Raw genomic sequence first — 19,675 nt, forward strand, 5'->3', positions numbered from 1 at the left:
CCACCCCCTCCCCCGACTTACCCCCCCACCCCCTCCCCCGACTTACCCCCCCACCCCCTCCCCCGACGTACCCCCCCACCCCCTCCCTCGACTTACCCCCCACCCCCTCCCCCGACTTACCCCCCCACCCCCTCCCCCGACTTACCCCCCCACCCCCTCCCCCGACTTACCCCCCCACCCCCTCCCCCGACTTACCCCCCCACCCCCTCCCCCGACTTACCCCCCCACCCCCTGCCCCGACTTACCCCCCCACCCCCTGCCCCGACTTACCCCCCCACCCCCTGCCCCGACTTACCCCCCCACCACCTCCCCCGACTTACCCCCCCACCCCCTCCCCCGACTTACCCCCCCACCCCCTCCCCCGACTTACCCCCCCACCCCCTCCCCCGACTTACCCCCCCACCCCCTCCCCCGACTTACCCCCCCACCCCCTCCACCGACTTACCCCCCCACCCCCTCCCCCGACTTACCCCCCCACCCTCTCCCCCAACTTACCCCCCACCCCCTCCCCCGACTTACCCCCCCACCCCCTCCCCCGACTTACCCCCCCACCCCCTCCCCCGACTTACCCCCCCACCCCCTCCCCCGACTTACCCCCCCACCCCCTCCCCCGACTTACCCCCCCACCCCCTCCCCCGACTTACCCCCCCCACCCCCTCCCTCGACTTACCCCCCCCACCCCCTCCCCCGACTTACCCCCCCCACCCCCTCCCCCGACTTACCCCCCCCACCCCCTCCCCCGACTTACCCCCCCCACCCCCTCCCCCGACTTACCCCCCCACCCCCTCCCCCGACTTACCCCTTACCTGTTCATGTGGATGTTAACAATCCCACATCCTTATTGGAAGAATAGGGAGCAACATTCCTCCGCCAGCCATTCCTGGCCACTCCTCACCCTGGTGAGTTTCCAACATACCCACAGTCGCTGCACTCCGGAGTAATTCAATGTGTGACCTGCTTTGAGATGTAAAGACATTATTTATATGATTCCGATCCCATTGTTAAGTGTGTTTGGTGTGACGGGAAGCCCAGACCCTGTGCACCAGCCTCGACTCTCGCCGTAATGTTCAGAGGAAGCAGATTGTTTAACCTTTCTATATTTTCAGCTATCGTATTCTCAACCCAAATGCTGTTCCTGAAGACAAGTTCGTCGACAGCAGAAAAGCAACAGAGAAATTGTTGGGGTCTCTCGATATCGACCACACTCAGTACAAGTTTGGTCACACTAAGGTAAGAACAGGCCTTAATACCAGAAACAGCTCTCAACCATTAACCAGGCAGAGTCAGAATATTCCCGTCTCCCTGGGAGATTACACAAATAAATCGGCTCTAATATTGGAAATAGCTTTACTGGTAGAATATTAATTATTAACTGTAATTCTTTGTATAAAAGTCAGTAAAATGAAGCATTTAACTGGGCCCATCATCAGACCTCTTTCCTTCTGATTCTCTTTCTGCCCCTCTTTTTATTTAATTTTTTTCTATTCTATAATTCTAATCTGAAATCTTTCCCTTAGCTTTCCTCTTCCCCGTTCCTGCTCTCGGTATAAACTTGGTGTTGGTTTAGCAGAGACTCTGCTAAAATATAAGAACATAAGAAATCGGAGCAGGAGTAGGCCATATGGCCCCTCGAGCCTGCTCCGCCATTTAATACGATCATGGCTGATCTGATCTTGTCGTCAACTCCACTTCCCCGCCCGCTCCCCATAACCCCTTATTCCTTTATTAGTTAAGAAACTGTCTATTTCTGTCTTAAATTTATTCAATGTCCCAGCTTCCACAGCTCTCTGAGGCAGCAAATTCCACAGATTTACAACCCTCAGAGAAGAAATTCCTTCTCATCTCAGTTTTAAATGTGTGGCCCCCTATTCTAAGATCATGCCCCCTAGTTCTAGTCTCCCCCATCAGTGGAAACATTCTCTCTGCATCCACCTTGTCAAGCCCCCTCATAATCTTATATGTTTTGATAAGCTCACCTCTCATTCTTCTGAATTCCAATGAGTAGAGGCCCAAACTACTCAACCTTTCCTCATAAATCAACCCCCTCATCTCCGGAATCAACCTAGTGAACCTTCTCTGAACTTCCTCCAAAGCAAGTATATCCTTTTGTAAATATGGAAACTGCACGCAGTATTCCAGGTGTGGCCTCACCAATACCCTGTATAACTGTAGCAAGACTTCCCTGCTTTTATACTCCATCCCCTTTGCAATAAAGGCCAAGATTCCATTGGCCTTCCTGATTACTTGCTGTACCTGCATACTATCCTTTTGTGTTTCATGTACAAGTACCCCAGGTCCCTCTGTACTGCAGCACTTTGCAATTTTTCTCCATTTAAATAATAAATTGCTCTTTGATTTTTGCTGCCAAAGTGCATGACCTCACACTTTCCAACATTATACTCCATCTGCCAAATTTTTGCCCACTCACTTAGCCTGTCTGTCTTTTTGCAGGTTTTTTGTGTCCTCCTCACACATTGCTTTTCCTCCCATCTTTGTATTGTCAGCAAACTTGGCTACATTACACTCGGTCCTTTCTTCCAAGTCGTTAATATAGATTGTAAATAGTTGGGGTCCCAGCATTGATCCCTGCGGCACCCCACTAGTTCCTGATTACCAACCAGAGAATGTACCATTTATCCCGACTCTCTGTTTTCTGTTAGTTAGCCAATCCTCTATCCATGCTAATATATTACCCCCAACCCTGTGAACTTTTATCTTGTGCAGTAACCTTTTATGTGGCACCTTGTCAAATGCCTTCTGGAAGTCCAAATACACCACATCCACTGGTTCCCCTTTATCCACCCTGTTCGTTACATCCTCAAAGAATTCCAGCAAATTTGTCAAACATGACTTCCCCTTCATAAATCCATGCTGACTCTGCCTGACCAAATTATTCTTTTCCAAATGTCCTGCTACTGCTTCTTTAATAATGGACTCCAACATTTTCCCAACCACTGGTCTATAGTTTCCTGCTTTTTGTCTGCCTTCTTTTTTAAAAAGGCACGTTACATTTGCAGTTTTCCAATCTGCTGGAACTCCCCAGAATCCAGGGAATTTTGGTAAATTACAACCAATGCATCCACTATCCCTGCCGCTACTTCTCTTAAGACCCGAGGATGCAAGCCATCAGGTCCAGGGGATTTATCTGCCTTTAGTCCCATTATCTTACTGAGTACCACCTCTTTAGTGATTGTGATTGTGTTAAGTTCCTCCCCCCCTATAGCCCCTTGACTATCCACTGTTGGGATATTTTTAGTGTTCTCTACCGTAAAGACTGATACAAAATATTTGTTCAGAGTTTCTGCCATCTCCATGTTCCCCATCACTAATTCCCCGGTCTCGTCCTCTAAGGGACCAACATTTACTTTAGTCACTCTTTTCCTTTTTATATACCGATAGAAACTCTTGCTATTTGTTTTTATATTTCGTGCTAGTTTACTTTCATAGTCTATCTTCCCTTTCTGAATCATTTTTTTAGTCATTCTTTGCTGACTTTTAAAAGCTTCCCAGTCTTCTGACCTCCCACTAGTTTGGCCACTTTGTCTGCCCTTGTTTTTAATTGGATACCATCCTTTATTTCTTTACTTAGCCACAGACGCCCTTTCCTCCTCACTGGAATATATTTTTCTTGAGAGTTATGATGTAACTCCTTAAATGTACGCCACTGGTCATCAACCATCCTACACTTTAGCTAACTCTGCCCTCATACATTCATAGTCACCTTTATTTAAGCTTAGTACGCTGGTTTGAGATCTAACTTTCTCGCCCTGCATCTGAATTTGAAATTCAACCATACTATGATCACTCATTCCAAGGGGATCCTTTACTAGGAGATTGTTTATTAATCCTGTCTCATTACACAGGACCAGATCTAAGATAGCCTGCCCCCTGGTTGGTTCCGTTACATACTGCTCAAGTAACCCTTCCCTTATGCACTCTATTATCTCTTCCTCAAGGCTATCCTGACTAATTTGATTTGTCCAATCAATATGGAAGTTAAAATCACCCATGATTATTGCTGTTCCCTTTTTACAAGCCCCCACTATTTCCTGGTTTATTCTCCGACCAACAGAGTTGTGTCTGTTAGGGGACCTATAGACTACGCCCACCAGTGACTTTTTCCCCTTATTATTCCTTATCTCCACCCAAACTGTTTCAATACCCTGATCATTTGAGCTAATATCGTTTCTCACTATTGCAGTGATTCCATCGTTTATCAATAGAGCTACCCCACCTCCTTTCTGTCTGTCCTTCCGGATTGTCAAATACCTCTGAATATTTAATTCCCAGACCTGGTCACCTTGCGACCACGTCTCTGTAATGGCTATCAGATAAACCCATTTGTATCTATTTGTGCCGTCAACTCATCTATTTTGTTACAAATGCTACGTGCATTTAGACAAAGTGTCTTTAATTTTGTTTTTTACCCCTTTTTCCTGCTTGTTTCTTTCAAATTCACTTTCTACATTTTTGCTTTCTAATTGCAGCTTTACTCCCCTCCCTACTGAATCCATTCTCAGGTTCCCATCCCCCTGCCAAGTTAATTTAAACCCTCCCCAACAGCACTAGCAAACCCCACCCCCCCCGCGAGGATATTGGTCCCGGCTCTGTTGAGGTGCAACCCGTCCGGCTTGTACAGGTCCCACCTCCCCCAGAAACGGTCCCAATGCCCCAGGAATCTAAAGCCCTCCCACCTGCACCATCTCTCCAGCCACGTATTCATCTGCTCTATCCTCCTATTTCTGTACTCACTAGCTCGTGGCGCCGGGAGTAATCGGAGATTACTACCTTTTGAGGTCCTGATTTTTAATCTCCTAGCTCCCTAAACTCTGCCTGAAGGACCTCATCCCTCTTTCTACCTCTGTCATTGGTCCCGATATGGACCACGGCCTCTGGCTGTTCACCCTCTTTCCCCCCCCCCCCCCCCCCCCCCCCCCCCCCCCAGAATGCCCTGCAGCCGCTCAGTGACATCCTTGACCCTGGCACTGGGGAGGCAACATACCATCCTGGAGTCATGTCTGCGGCCGCAGAAACGCCTGTCTGCTCCCCTGGGTATTGAATCGCCTACCACTATAGCTCTTCCATTCTTCTTCCTCCTCACCCCCCTCCCCTCCGTGCAGCTGAGCCCCCCGTGGTACCGTAGTCTTGGCTCTGGCTGCACTCCCCAGAGCCACCGTTGCCCCCATTGGTACTGAGAAGAGAATACCGATTGGAGAGCGAGATGGACTCGGGGCACTCCTGCACTATCTGCCTGGTCCTCCTCTTCTGTCTGCTCACTCTTAAGCTGCGGGGTGACCACCTCTAGAAACGTGTTACCCACGTAGCTCTCAGTCTCACGGATGCACCGCAGTGACTCCAGCCGCCGCTCAAACTCCAAAACTGGAGCTGGAGACACCTCCTGCACACGTGGTCGTCCCAGCTGCACGAAGCGTCCAGGACTTCCCACATGCCACAGGATGTGTAATCTATGGGACTGAGCTGCACTGTCATCTCTCTAGTTACACTTGGAACTATCAAGCAGAAATAAACTCTAAACCTTAGCAAAACACACCCAGCAACTACTCAGCAATCAGCTGATTTAACTAATTAGTTCTCTTTAGATAATAAAGATCACTTCTCCATTTAATTGCAGTTCCTAACTTACACCAATGCCCAAGGTTTTTTTAAAGAAAAGAAAAAGACTCACCAATCCACCAGCCAATCACTTACCTGCTTGGCTGTGACGTCACACTTCGATTTTGAGTCTTTTTACTTTTTGTCCCTTACTCCTGTCGCTGCTGCACATAGATCCACTGGATCTCCTCCCGATCCCCGATCTCCTCCCGATCCCCTCCAGATCCCCGGCTCTCCCCGATCTCCTCCCAATCCCCAATCTGCTCCCGAAACCCGGCTCTCCCCGATCTCCTCCCGATCCCCAGCTCCTCCCGATCCCCGGCTCCTCCCGATCCCCGGCTCCCCCCGATCTCCTCCCGATCCCCGGCTCCTCCCGATCTCAGGCACCTCTGACTGCCGCCGGCCTTTGTAGTCCCGCGCCCACTCAGCTCGCTCCTCCTGAACTGCCGCTGTCTGAGCTAAATGGGTTTCCACCCTGGAGAAGTGTAGAGGAAGATCCCACTAACGAAATGCTGTTCCCGAGGAGCCACCCAAGACTTGAGTTTTATTGAGTGAATGAAGTCTTGTGCTAGGTTATAACCCTGCCTGCCATGACCAGGGGAATGTTCTGTCCTGTCTGCCCCTGAACAGTGTCCCTTCCTTCGTCAACCAGGTGTTCTTCAAGGCTGGCTTGCTGGGTCAGCTGGAAGAAATGCGAGACGAGCGCTTGGCGAAGATTCTGACCTTGATCCAGGCTCGGAGCCGAGGCCGATTGATGAGAATTGAGTATCAGAAGATAATCGCCAGGCGGTAAATACCAGCTCTCGCCGGGAATGGTGGCAGTGAGACAGACATTTAATTACATGAAAAGTGTTCATTGCAATAGCTCACATGCCTCTGGTTCTAAATGGGTGAAACTCAGCAGCTTGCTCCCATCACTCCCGTGTTGGTGGATGGAAAGGTCTTCACTTCACCACTCATGCCCAACGTGGAAATCTAAAACTGTTCCTGTTGGCACCCATCTGTATGTCCCCGAGTCCTGCATCCTTTGTTATAGTCACCAGCTTTGTCAATTCCCTTTGTAATTTGGCGTAGGGTAGTGTAGGGGCTTTGTTACTGGACTAGTATTCTGAGGCCTGGACTAATATCCAGAGAACGTGTGTTCAAATCCCACCACGGGGAAACATGAGAATGAATTCAGTTTTAAAAGGCTGGTATCTGTAGAAGTGACCATGAAGCTGTTGGATTATGGCAAAAACTAATGTCCTTTAGGGAAGGAAATCTGCTGCCCTTACCCGGTTTGGCCTTTCTGTAACTCCAGGCCCACATTAACATGGTTGACTCTTAACTGCCCTCTGAAGTGGTAGGACAAGCCACTGAGTTGTTTAACAAACCCCAATGAGATCCGGGCAAAGAATGCCGGCCTTGCCAGTGACACCCACATCCCGAGAATGAAAAACATATTTAAAAACAAGTGCACAATCTCAAAGAAAGCATTGAGCTGGATTAAGAGGCAATTCCCATGAAGTACTGGATTAAGGGACTATGGATTAAGGTTATGCCAAAACATATAATTTGTACTTCTTTTGGAACCAGAGATGCAATGCTCGTCATCCAATGGAACATTCGTGCTTTCAACGCAGTGAAAAATTGGTCCTGGATGAAGCTCTTCTTCAAGATTAAACCTCTGCTGAAGAGCGCTGAGACAGAGAAGGAGATGGCAACCATGAAGGATGAATTCCTGAAATTGAAGGAGGCCCTGGTAAAGTCGGAGGCCAAGCGCAAGGAACTGGAGGAGAAGCAAGTCAGCCTGATCCAAGAAAAGAACGATTTGTCCCTTCAGCTACAGGCGGTAAGACACAAGGGCTGCCCAGGACCCACTCCCACAGACATGGCCCCACCCCACAGACATGGCCCTTTAATGGCCCCACCCCATAGACATGGCCCTTTAATGGCCCCACCCCACAGGATATGGCCCTTTAATGGCCCCACCCCACAGGATATGGCCCTTTAATGGCCCCACCCCACAGGATATGGCCCTTTAATGGCCCCACCCCACAGGATATGGCCCTTTAATGGCCCCAACTATTATCGCTGATGAGAATCAGGTGACAGCAAATCGAACACTCAGTCTCCATCGGGCAAGCTGATTTGCTATCACTCAAAAGTGAAAATGCCCCCCAAAGAGTTAAGCTATTTGCCGAGGGTTCCAGTGAGGCAGCGGCTTTGCCACCAGCCTGTTACTCCACCCGAGATTGATGGAAGTCATGCTGTCTCTCTGTTGGCTGTAAAGGTTTGTGAGACACGGATTGGGCTGAAACACTCCTGACCCAACTGCCTTGCATTTCACACTGCTGGTAACCTCGCTCAGGGGGGCCACAGTGTGGGAGTGTCTGTTTTGATCCCTTGTGTCACCCTCTCTAACAGTAAGAGCAGCCGCCACCTCATTTAACATGGGAAGCACTGAGCGCTCCACTTTAACATTCAGTCCTGTTCACACATGTCAGGAACGTTGAGAGCTGGCGTGACCAAGCGTGCGATTTGTCTCTCTAGGAACAGGACACTCTCGCTGATGCAGCAGAAAGATGTGATCTGCTAATCAAATCGAAGATCCAGTTAGAGGCAAAGACAAAGGAACTAACGGAGCGACTGGACGATGAGGAGGAGATGAACGCTGAGCTCACGGCCAAGAAACGCAAACTAGAGGACGAGTGCGCAGAACTGAAGAAAGACATTGATGACCTGGAACTCACGCTGGCCAAAGTGGAAAAGGAGAAACACGCAACGGAAAATAAGGTGAGATTCTCAATGAGCAAAGATTCCAGGTTCCTGGGAGACTCCCGCTCTCCCCATTTCGGCCCCTGCACTCCTAGCATCGACTGTGGGTGGAAACACAACCTGCTCCGGGATCACTGCACTGTGTGATACTCAGGAACTCCCCCTCCCGCCAGCCCCTCCACTCTCATCCCCGTCCCACTCCCCTCGCTCCTCCCCTCCCGCATCCACCCCTCTAACTATCCCTCCCCACGCCACGTCCCCCTGCCCTCCCCTTCCCCCGTGTTATACAGTGACAGACCTGTACCCACCAGTACTGTACCCCAGTGTTATACAGTGACACCCTGTACCCACCAGTACTGTACCCCAGTGTTATACAGTGACAGACCTGTACCCACCAGTACTGTACCCCAGTGTTATACAGTGACAGACCTGCACCCACCAGTACTGTACCCCAGTGTTATACAGTGACAGACCTGTACCCACCAGTACTGTACCCCAGTGTTATACAGTGACAGACCTGTACCCACCAGTACTGTATCCGTGTTATACAGTGACAGACCTGTACCCACCAGTACTGTATCCCAGTTATACAGTGACAGACCTGTACCCACCAGTACTGTACCCCAGTGTTATACAGTGACAGACCTGTACCCACCAGTACTGTATCCCAGTTATACAGTGACAGACCTGTACCCACCAGTACTGTACCCCAGTTATAGTGATAGACCTGTACCCACCAGTACTATATCCCAGTGCTAAGTAACAGACCTGTACCCACCAGTACTGTACCCCAGTTATACAGTGACAGACCTGTACCCACCAGTACTGTACCCCAGTGTTATACAGTGACAGACCTGTACCCACCAGTACTGTACCCCAGTGTTATACAGTGACAGACCTGTACCCACCAGTACTGTACCCCAGTGTTATACAGTGACAGACCTGTACCCACCAGTACTGAACCCCAGTGTTATACAGTGACAGACCTGTACCCACCAGTACTGTACCCCAGTGTTATACAGTGACAGACCTGTACCCACCAGTACTGAACCCCAGTGTTATACAGTGACAGCCCTGTACCCACCAGTACTGTACCCCAGTGTTATACAGTGACAGACCTGTACCCACCAGTACTGTATCCCAGTTATACAGTAACAGACCTGTACCCACCAGTACTATATCCCAGTGCTAAGTAACAGACCTGTACCCACCAGTACTGTACCCCAGTTATACAGTGATAGACCTGTACCCACCAGTACTGTATCCCAGTGCTAAGTAACAGACCTGTACCCACCAGTACTGTACCCCAGTTATACAGTGACAGACCTGTACCCACCAGTACTGTATCCGTGTTATACAGTGACAGACCTGTACCCACCAGTACTGTATCCCAGTTATACAGTGACAGACCTGTACCCACCAGTACTGTACCCCAGTGTTATACAGTGATAGACCTGTACCCACCAGTACTGTACCCCAGTTATACAGTGACAGACCTGTACCCACCAGTACTGTATCCCAGTTATACAGTGACAGACCTGTACCCACCAGCACTGTACCCCAGTGCCTCAGACCCTTCACACATTTCCCATCAGGATAACTTGGAACTCTTTTTGGGAAAACTACAGGGCAATAATCGTAGGAGACTTCAACTACCCTAATATTAACTGGGATAGAATTAGTGTGAAAGGTATAGAGGGAGCAGAATTCTTAAAATGCATTCAGGAGAACTTTTTTAGCTAGTGTGTAGCAAGCCCAACAAGGGAAGGGGGCAGTTCTGGACTTAGTTTTAGGGAATAAAGCTGGGCAGGTGGAAGGGGTATCTGTGGGAGAGCATTTTGGTGCTAGTGATCATAATTCAGTTAGATTTAGGGTAGTTATTGAAAAGGACAAAGATAGACCAGGAGTAAAAGTTCTCAATTGGGGTAAAGGCAATTTTGCTGAGCTGAGATGGGATTTGGCCAAAGTGGACTGGAACCAGCTACTTGATGGTAAATCAGTGTCAGAGCAGTGAGAGGCCTTCAAGGAGAAGATCCTGAGGGTACAGAGCAAGTATGTTCCCTTTTTTAAAAAAAAAAGGGTGGGCCTAACAAACCTATAGCTCCCTGGATGTCAAGGGACATACAGGGAAGGATAAAGAAAAAAAGGGAAGCTTATGACAGATACCAAGGGCTGAATACTGCAGAAACTCGAGAGCTGTATAAAAAGGAAATTAGGAAAGCAAAGAGAGAGCATGGAAAGATTTTGGCAAGGAAAATTAAGGAAAACCCCAAGATGTTTTATAAATACATTAGGAGCAAGAGGATAACTAGAGAACGAGTGGGGTCTATTAGAGACCATGAGGGTAATCTGTGCGTGGAGGCGGAGGATGTGGGTATAGTTCTTAATGAATAATTTGCATCTGTTTTCGCAAAAGAGAGGGCGATGCAGACACTGCTATTGAGGAGGAGGAGTGTGAAATATTAGATGAAATAAACATAGAGGAAGTATTAAGGGGTTTAGCAGCTTTGAAAGTGGATAAATTCCCAGGCCCGGATGTAATGTAGCCCAGGCTGTTAAGAGAAGCAAAAGAGGAAATAGCAGAGGCTCTGACCATCATTTTCCAATCCTCCCTGGCTTCAGGTGTGGTGTCAGAGGACTGGAGGACTGCTAACGTTGTACCTTTGTTTAAAAAGGGAGAAAGGGATAGACCAAGTAATTACAGGCCAGTCAGCCTAACCTCGGTGGTGGGAAAATTATTGGAAAAAATTCTGAGCGACAGGATAAATCTTCATTTGGAAAGAGATGGATTAATCAAGGACAGTCAGCATGGATTTGTTAAGGGAAGGTCGTGTCCGACTAACTTGATTGAATTTTTTGAGGCGGTAACCAGGAGGGTCGATGAGGGCAGTGTGTACGATGCCGTGTATATGGATTTTAGCAAAGCTTTTGATAAGGTCTCACATGGCAGACTGGTCACAAAAGTAAAAGCCCCTGGGATCCAGGGCAAAGTGACACGTTGGATCCAAAATTGGCTCAGAGGCAGGAAGCAAAAGGTAATGATTGACGGGTATTTTTGTGACTGGAAGGCTGTACCCACTGGGGTTCCACAGGGCTCGATACTAGCTAGGGCTGAATTTGCGGCTTTGATGTTTTTGGGCGGTAATGGCGGCGGGGCGGGAAAGTTTGTGCCCGGGAATAGTTTGCGCCTCAGTAAAGTAAGTTTGGCCGCTGGGCCCTGCGTCAGGAGAGCAGCGCTAAGGGAGGCGTTGTACCCATCTCTCGGGGTGTTAGGATGGGAAACTCCCGAGCTAAAGAACTGGGCCGGGAATGCTCCTGGAGGCGCCTGGGGGGGGAGGGGATGGGGGGAAAACTAAAAAAACTCCACAAAAACATTCCCAAAATATTGCCTGCGCAGCACAACACATCGCACAAACAATCGCACTTCCCTCAGGAGTCCATAACCCTGCCTCTCCACTGTTGGCATCGCTGGGCCGCCCTGATTTCCCAAGCGGTCAGTGCAGGGCAGACGGGTCGGGCAATAGTCCAAACTCGTGAATGTGTCGCACCCAGGGGCGTTACACACCAGGCGCAGCTCTTCCGGGCGGTGCTGCCCAGCGCTGTCACCAAACCGGACCGAGGATCGCTGTGGGGCGCTGGGGGCTGAGCGCCCACTCCGGGGCAAAAAACGGAGCAGAGGGGAGCCAAAAATCCCCCCCCCCCCCCAAAGTCCCATGCTTTTTGTGATATATATCAATGCTTTGGATTTGAATGTTGGGGGCATGATTAAGAAGTTTTCAGATGATACAAAATTTAGCTGTGTGGCTGATAATGAAGAAGAAAGCTGCAGACTGCAGGAAGATATCAATGTACTGGTCAGATGGGCAGAACAGTGGCAAATGGAATTCAATCCGGAGAAGTGTGAGGTAATGCATTTGGGGAGGGCTAACAAGGCAAAGGGAATACACAATAAATGGTAGGACACTGAGAAGTGTAGAGCAACAGAGGGACCTTGGAGTGCAGGTCCACCGATCCCTGAAGGTAGCAGGACCTGTAGATAAGGTGGTTAAGAAGTCATACGGAATACTTGCCTTTATTGGCCGAGGCATAGAATACAAGAGCAGGGAGGTTATGCTTGAACTGTATAAAACACTGGTTAGGCCGCAGCTGGAGTACTGCGTGCAGTTCTGGTCACCACATTACAGGAAAGATGTGATTGCACTGGAGAGGGTACAGAGGGGATTTACGAGGATGTTGCCTGGACTGGAGAAATTTAGCTATGAGGAAAGATTGGATAGGCTGGGTCTGTTTTCTTTGGAACAGAGGAGGCTGAGGGGAGACCTTATTGAGGTGTATAAAATTATGAGGGGCCTGGATAGAGTGGATAGGAAGGACCAATTTCCCTTAGCAGAGGGGTCAATAACCAGGGGGCATAGATTTAAAGTAATTGGGGGAGTAGAGGGGACTTGAGGGAAAATTTCTTCACCCAGAGGTGGTGGGGGTCTGGAACTCACTGCCTGAAAGGGTGGTAGAGGCAGAAACCCTCACCACATTTAAAAAGTACTTGGATGTGCACCTGAAGTGCTGTAACCTACAGGGCTACGAACCGAGAGCTGGAAAGTGGGATTAGGCTGGGTAGCTCTATGTCAGCCGGCACGGACACGATGGGCCAAAATGGCCTCTTTCCGTGCCATAAATTTCTATAATTCTATATTTGGTGCTCACTAACGCTAAAACTCACATCTTGCATCTGTTTCCAAGCAGGCGTGAGGCTGCAGAATGAGAATGACCCTCTTGCCCAGCGATGAGCAACTTGTTGGGTTTTAATCCACGTTTCTTGCTGCCATTTCTAGGTTAAGAATCTTACGGAAGAAATGGCGACTCTGGATGAAACCATCGTTAAACTGACTAAGGAGAGGAAGGCCCTTCAGGAGGCTCACCAACAGACTCTGGAGGACCTACAGGCCGAGGAGGATAAGGTCAACACTCTGACCAAAGCCAAGGCCAAACTCGAGCAACAGGTTGATGACGTGAGTGAAAATTAAAGTTTAAAAAGACCAGTTTGAAGATTCTAGCTGAATGTTGGCTCAAATCCCAAGCTGGTTTAAAAACACCGGGCGGTTTATTGATCTAGAGCAGGTCTGAGTGTTCGCTGTCGGATGAATTCTTTGGTTACTTTCCCAAAGTGCTTCACAGGAGTGTAATTAAACAAAATTTGACAATTGCAGTGTAAACATGAGGGTCCGGACATTAATCCCGGGCACTCAGTCTAACTAACTCCGCTGCTCCTGACTTTTCAATCAATTTCTTATCCATTTCCAGTTTTTACGCAGAATCTCCAATACTTTGAGTTGAACTTGTAAAGTTTTGTGCAGAACTTTCTAGAAGTCGAGGTAGACCGTGTCGTAGAGGTTGAGGAAGTCAGTCAAACAGCTCATTTCCATCTGACTGACCGCGTTTACTGGACAATTACTGCAAAAATAGATCTGGGAAATTTTACAATATTTCAGGGGGATTCAGGGTGGTATTGGGACGGGTGGGGCGTGGGTTTTGAGGTGAGATCTGGTACCAGGGTCTACACCCCTTTAGGCAGCGCCAGAGTTTCAGGGGTAAATCTTCTCGTGTCCGCACCTCCTCACCCACCATCCCCCTCGTTGATGCTCGAAGCACAAATTCCTCCCAAAAAAGCTTCTTCACTCATTTCCTTGAGGGGATGGGCAGCCTGGAGCAGAGGAGGCCCCAGGTCTCAGTGTGGGGACCCACCTGCTCCACCAAACTCACAACATGGCGGGAAACAGATTAATTATTGTAATTTACCCGAACCTTTACTGCTTGTGATTCCATCGCAGGTCCAGCACTGACCGCTCCTGCGGTTAAACGTTTGTCCGGGTCCGAATGATATCATTGGAACTATTGATCCAGCCGCACTTACCTGTGGCAGCATCGACTCCCGCATCGGCAAACAATGTGTTCAAATGGCGGCTCTCATCGGGATGGGACCCAACCGCTTTTCTCCGCCCGTCCTCACTGGCTTTAATCGTCCCTACTCTCTCTCAAAGTTCGCATAACTCGCTCCTCCAGTATGGTTACCGCATGACTCACCATGAGCAGGTTACAGCACTGACATCTTGCTCACACCTGGGCACAAACTAGTTGTGTTTCTCTGGATTTGAGATAAATCCTATTTGGTCAAAGCTGAATATTCACATGAGAATAAAATTAGATATAAATTTGATTTGAATTGGGAATTAACTTTACGTTACATTCTGGTTTGATATTATCAAATATCTCCATTTTCATGAATTATGAAAATATTCTGTTCTGACAATCCATCGATATAATCGGAGGTGGGAAATTTCTACCTGTCTTGTGTTTGCTGCTAAAGAACATCAGAAATAGGAACAGGAGTAGGCCATTTGGCCCCTCGAGCCTGCTCCGCCTTTCAATAAGATCATGGCTGATCCGATTCTGGGCTCAGCTCCACTTCCCTGCCCGCTCCCCATAACCCTTATCGCTCAAAAATCTGTCTATCTCCGCCTTAAATATATTCAGTGACCCAGCCTCCACAGCTCTCTGGGGCAGAGAATTCCACAGATTTACAACCCTCTGAGAGAAGAAATTCCTCCTCATTTCTGTTTTAAATGGGCGGCCACTTATTCTGTGTCCTCTAGTTTTAGTTTCCCTATGAGTGGAAATATCCTCTCTGCATCCACCTTGTCGAGCCCCCTCATATGTTTCGATAATATTACCTCTCATTATTCTGAACTCCAATGAGTAGAAGCCCAACCTACTCAACCTATCTTCATAAGTCAACCCCCTCATCTCTGGAATCAACCTAGTGAACCTTCTCTGAACAGTCTCCAATGCAAGTATATCCTTCCTTAAATACGGAGACCAAAACTGTATGCAGTGCTCCAGATGTGGCCTCACCAATACCCTGTACAGTTGTAGCAGGACCTCTCTGCTTTTATACTCTATCCCCCTTGCAATAAAGGCCAACATTGCATTTGCCTTCCTGATTACTTGCTGTATCTGCATACAAAATTTTGTGTTTCATGCACAAGGACCCCCAGGTCCCTCTGTACTGCAGCACTTTGCAATTTTTCTCCATTTAAATTATAATTTGCTTTTCAATTTTTTCTGCCAAATTGGATAACCTCACATTTTTCACATTATACTCCATCTGCCAAATTTTTGCCCACTCACCTAGCCTGTCTATATCCCTTTGCAGATTATTTGTGTCCTCCTCACAATTTGCATTTTCATCCATTTTTGTATCATCAGCAAACTTGGCTACATTACACTCGGTCCCTTCATCCAAGTCATTAATATAGATTGTAAATAGTTGGGGCCCAGCACTGATCCCTGCGACACCCCACTAGTTACTGTTTGCTAACCGAAAAATGACCCATTTATCCCGACTCTCTGTTTTCTGTTAGTTAGCCAATCCTCTATCCATGCTAATATATTACCCCCAACCCCGTGAACTTTTATCTTGTGCAGTAACCTTTTATGTGGCACCTTATCGAATGCTTTCTGGAAATCCAAATACACCACATCCACTGGTTCCCCCTTATCCACCCTGCTCGTTACATCCTCAAAGAACTCCAGCAAATTTGTCAAATATGGTTTCCCTTCATAAAACCATTCTTGTTTGAATTCTTCCTCTCATTTCCGCGGCAGCTCGAAGGGTCATTGGAACAAGAGAAAAAACTGCGAATGGATCTGGAGCGAGTGAAACGGAAACTGGAGGGAGATGTGAAACTAAGTCACGAGTGTGTCATGGATCTGGAGAACGATAAACAGCAGCTGGAGGAGAGGCTGAAGAAGTGAGTGTGTCATTTTTACACAGCGTGTCTTCACCATTCCCGATAAAAGGGCGCCCTCACTTCCAATGTCCCCGACTGGGCTTTTCCTGTCCCCAATCGATGAGAATCGCACTTTAATACAGCGTTCCTGCACCACTTGCTCGCTAGATCCAGAACAGACTGGGAGCACGATTCCTGTCACAAGATTACACAATGTTTAGACTGAAATCTCTGAGCTTGTACAACACAGGCAAGCAATCAAAGCAATTCTCCATTCAGAGCAGAGATTACTAGAATGGTACCAATGATGAGGGATTTCAGTTATGTAGGGCGATTAGAGAAACTGGGATTGTTCTCCTTAGAACAGAGAGGGTTAAGGGGAGATTTGATAGAGGTGTTCAAAATCCTGCAGGAGGGTCGGTAACCAGAGGGACACAAGTTTAAGGTGATCGGCAAAAGGAGCAGAGGGGAGGTGAGGAGAATTGTGTTCACGCAGCGAGTTGTTATGATCTGGAATGCACTGCCTGAAACGACGGTGGGAGCAGATTCAGCAGTGACATTCCAAAGGGAATTGTTTGCAGGAAAGAGCAGGGGGTGTGGGACTTATTGTATAGCTCCTACAACTCTATGGGCTGCATTTCCTCCTTCTGAGCTGTGTCAGTCTGTGATTCTATGAGTTATACCGGAAGGTCCAGGTTCCATCTGAAATTTGTCTCGAGTTTCCTGATCTGAGTCCTCGGTGGATACAATTCACTTCATGACCCTGGTGTAGCGATCATTATCTGGAAACTGATAGACACTGCGCACATGTGGCAGTCACATGAGGAAATGCTGAGCTCATGTGATGCCCCCATTGTCAAACATCTTAACATTCACTGACTGGACTCACACATAAACAATAGCCACTTGGCCAAGTTAGCAGAGGGGAAGCAGTGCCCAGGGAAACTGCAGAAAACTCGACACAGACGAGGAATCAAGGCTAAGGCTAATTCACCAATCATGGCATGACCACATCTCCCAATTAGTTTGTAAATGTGTGTCATGTGACATTCCTGTCAATCGAGTATTAGTAAATGAAAGAAAGACTTGCATTTATATAGTGCCTTTCACGACCACCAGATATCCCAAAGCACTTTACAGCCAATGAAGTACTTTTGGAGCGTAGTCACTGTTGTGATGTGGGAAACGCGGCAGCCAATTTGCGCACAGCAAGCTCCCACAAACAGCAATGTGATAATGACCAGATAATCTGTTTCAGTGATGTTGATTGAGGGATAAATATTGGCCCCAGGACACCGGGGATAAATCCCTGCAAAATACTGCCATGGGATCGTTTATGTCCACTTGAGAGAGCAGATGGGGCCTCGGTTTAAAGTCTCATTCGAAAGACGGCACTTCCGACAGTGCGGCACTCCCTCAGTACTGCCCCTCCGACAGTGCGACGCTCCCTCAGTACTGCCCCTCCGACAGTGCGACGCTCCCTCAGTACTGCCCCTCCGACAGTGTGACGCTCCCTCAGTACTGCCCCTCCGACAGTGCGACGCTCCCTCAGTACTGCCCCTCCGACAGGGCGACGCTCCCTCAGTACTGCCCCTCCGACAATACAAGACTCCCTCAGTACCGCCCCTCCGACAGTGCGACGCTCCCTCAGTACTGCCCCTCCGACAGTGCGACGCTCCCTCAGTACTGCCCCTCCGACAGTGCAGCACTCCCTCGGTACTGCCCCTCCGACAGTGCGACGCTCCCTCAGTACTGCCCCTCCGACAGTGCGACGCTCCCTCAGTACTGCCCCTCCGACAGTGCGACGCTCCCTCAGTACTGCCCCTCCGACAGTGCGGTACTGCCCCTCCGACAGTGCGACGCTCCCTCGGTACTGCCCCTCCGACAGTGCGATGCTCCCTCGGTACTGCCCCTCCGACAGTGCGACGCTCCCTCGGTACTGCCCCTCCGACAGTGCGGCGCTCCCTCGGTACTGCCCCTCCGACAGTGCGGCACTCCCTCAGTACTGCACTGGGAGTGTCAGCCTAGATTTTGTGTTCAAGTCTCTGGAGTGGGACTTGAACCCACGACCTTCTGACTCAGAGGAGAATGCGACTCACTGGGCCACAGCTGACTCAGAGGCAAGTAAAAATCAAAAGAAAAGGCAAAGAAATCTGGAGTAATCTGAAGCCAGGTATGTGACTTTGACCCCTGACCTGAATGCTCATGTTGTTCACAGGAAGGATTTTGAAATAAATCAGCTGAACTCAAAGGTCGAGGATGAAGGGGCCCTCGTCATTCAACTTCAGAAGAAGATTAAGGAACTGCAGGTAACTGGGAACTGCTCCTGAAAATACTCAACCATTGAAAATGAATTCATTCAGTCCAGTGTGGTGCTGGTGTGCTGTGCCACACAATAGTACCAGCTTCACTGGTTATGTCTCTTATAACGGATTGCCATTCCTTGTACATTGTTGGCCGATGGTCCCAAATCCTTACTGCAAGGCTCCTATGAAATAAGTTTTGAACATTTTCAGCCGAGGTCCTTGTGAGCATTGGCCCACGCGATTAAATTGACTATCAGTCAGAGACGTTCCACAAACAGCTGGGAATATATGTCAGTCTGGGGCAGTAGGGTTTGAGATTGGATGAGCAAAGGACCTTTATTCTGTTGTTTGATGTCGAGAGTGACACTGGATTCCAAAATAGAAGTGTTTCATTTTAACGGACAAGATGTCCCTTCCCATCTCTAAAATCAGGAGAATTGTCAATATTTGTTTGTCAAGTCCCAGTGTTGATCATTTTTGCCCCTGTAACTAGGCTCGAATTGAAGAGCTGGAGGAGGAGTTGGAGGCAGAACGAGCTGCCCGGGCTAAGGTGGAGAAGCAAAGAGCCGATGTGTCCCGGGAGCTGGAGGAGTTGAGTGAGAGGCTGGAGGAAGCAGGAGGTGCGACATCGGCACAGGTGGAGATGAACAAGAAACGCGAAGCGGCGTTTCTGAAACTGCGGCGCGACCTGGAGGAGGCGACTTTGCATCACGAGGCAACTGGCTCCGCCCTGCGGAAGAAGCACTCCGACACAGTGGCGGAGCTGAGTGAGCAGATTGACAACCTACAAAGGGTTAAACAGAAGTTGGAGAAAGAGAAAAGCGAGCTCAAAATGGAGACGGATGATTTAAGTTCCAGCTTTGAACATGTAACTAAAGCTAAGGTGAGCGGCTTGCAGAGCTGGCGTGTAATTGGCCAGGTTCAGTTCAGATATTGTTAGAACACTCTGACTGGGGACGGAATAACAACCACATTTACTTTGTGGTTAAAGATCATTCTAATTCAAGCAACATTCTAATTGGTTCTGCTTAACTGAAACGTTAAGAGAACTGACTAGAAACTACTATATGTACTCAAATTGAAACAGCAACACTTACTGATGTTAAGGGAACGTTTAGAATTTCTTACATACTAAATCCAGTATACAGTATTATGATACATAACATTTAATTTAATCAATCTCTGCCTCGCTGGGATACTGTTCCCTTCTGC

The 19,675-nt window shown here is 48.6% G+C and overlaps 1 protein-coding gene across 3 annotated transcripts in view; it reads left to right on the forward strand.

The window, feature by feature from the left end:
- LOC139277687 (myosin-7-like) overlaps window positions 1-19,675 on the forward strand; it is a 200,988-nt gene that overhangs the window by 142,667 nt on the left and 38,646 nt on the right. For all 3 annotated transcript variants that reach the window (XM_070896516.1, XM_070896514.1, XM_070896515.1), the window contains 8 exons: window positions 1,107-1,230; window positions 6,266-6,402; window positions 7,189-7,444; window positions 8,146-8,388; window positions 13,203-13,379; window positions 16,033-16,178; window positions 18,376-18,466; window positions 18,957-19,346. In XM_070896516.1, the coding sequence (XP_070752617.1) occupies window positions 1,107-1,230; window positions 6,266-6,402; window positions 7,189-7,444; window positions 8,146-8,388; window positions 13,203-13,379; window positions 16,033-16,178; window positions 18,376-18,466; window positions 18,957-19,346 (1,564 nt within the window). The remainder of the gene's footprint in view (window positions 1-1,106; window positions 1,231-6,265; window positions 6,403-7,188; window positions 7,445-8,145; window positions 8,389-13,202; window positions 13,380-16,032; window positions 16,179-18,375; window positions 18,467-18,956; window positions 19,347-19,675) is intronic.

Source organism: Pristiophorus japonicus, chromosome 12 (genome assembly GCF_044704955.1).
Source record: "Pristiophorus japonicus isolate sPriJap1 chromosome 12, sPriJap1.hap1, whole genome shotgun sequence".
NCBI classification, from domain to species: Eukaryota; Metazoa; Chordata; class Chondrichthyes; family Pristiophoridae; genus Pristiophorus; species Pristiophorus japonicus.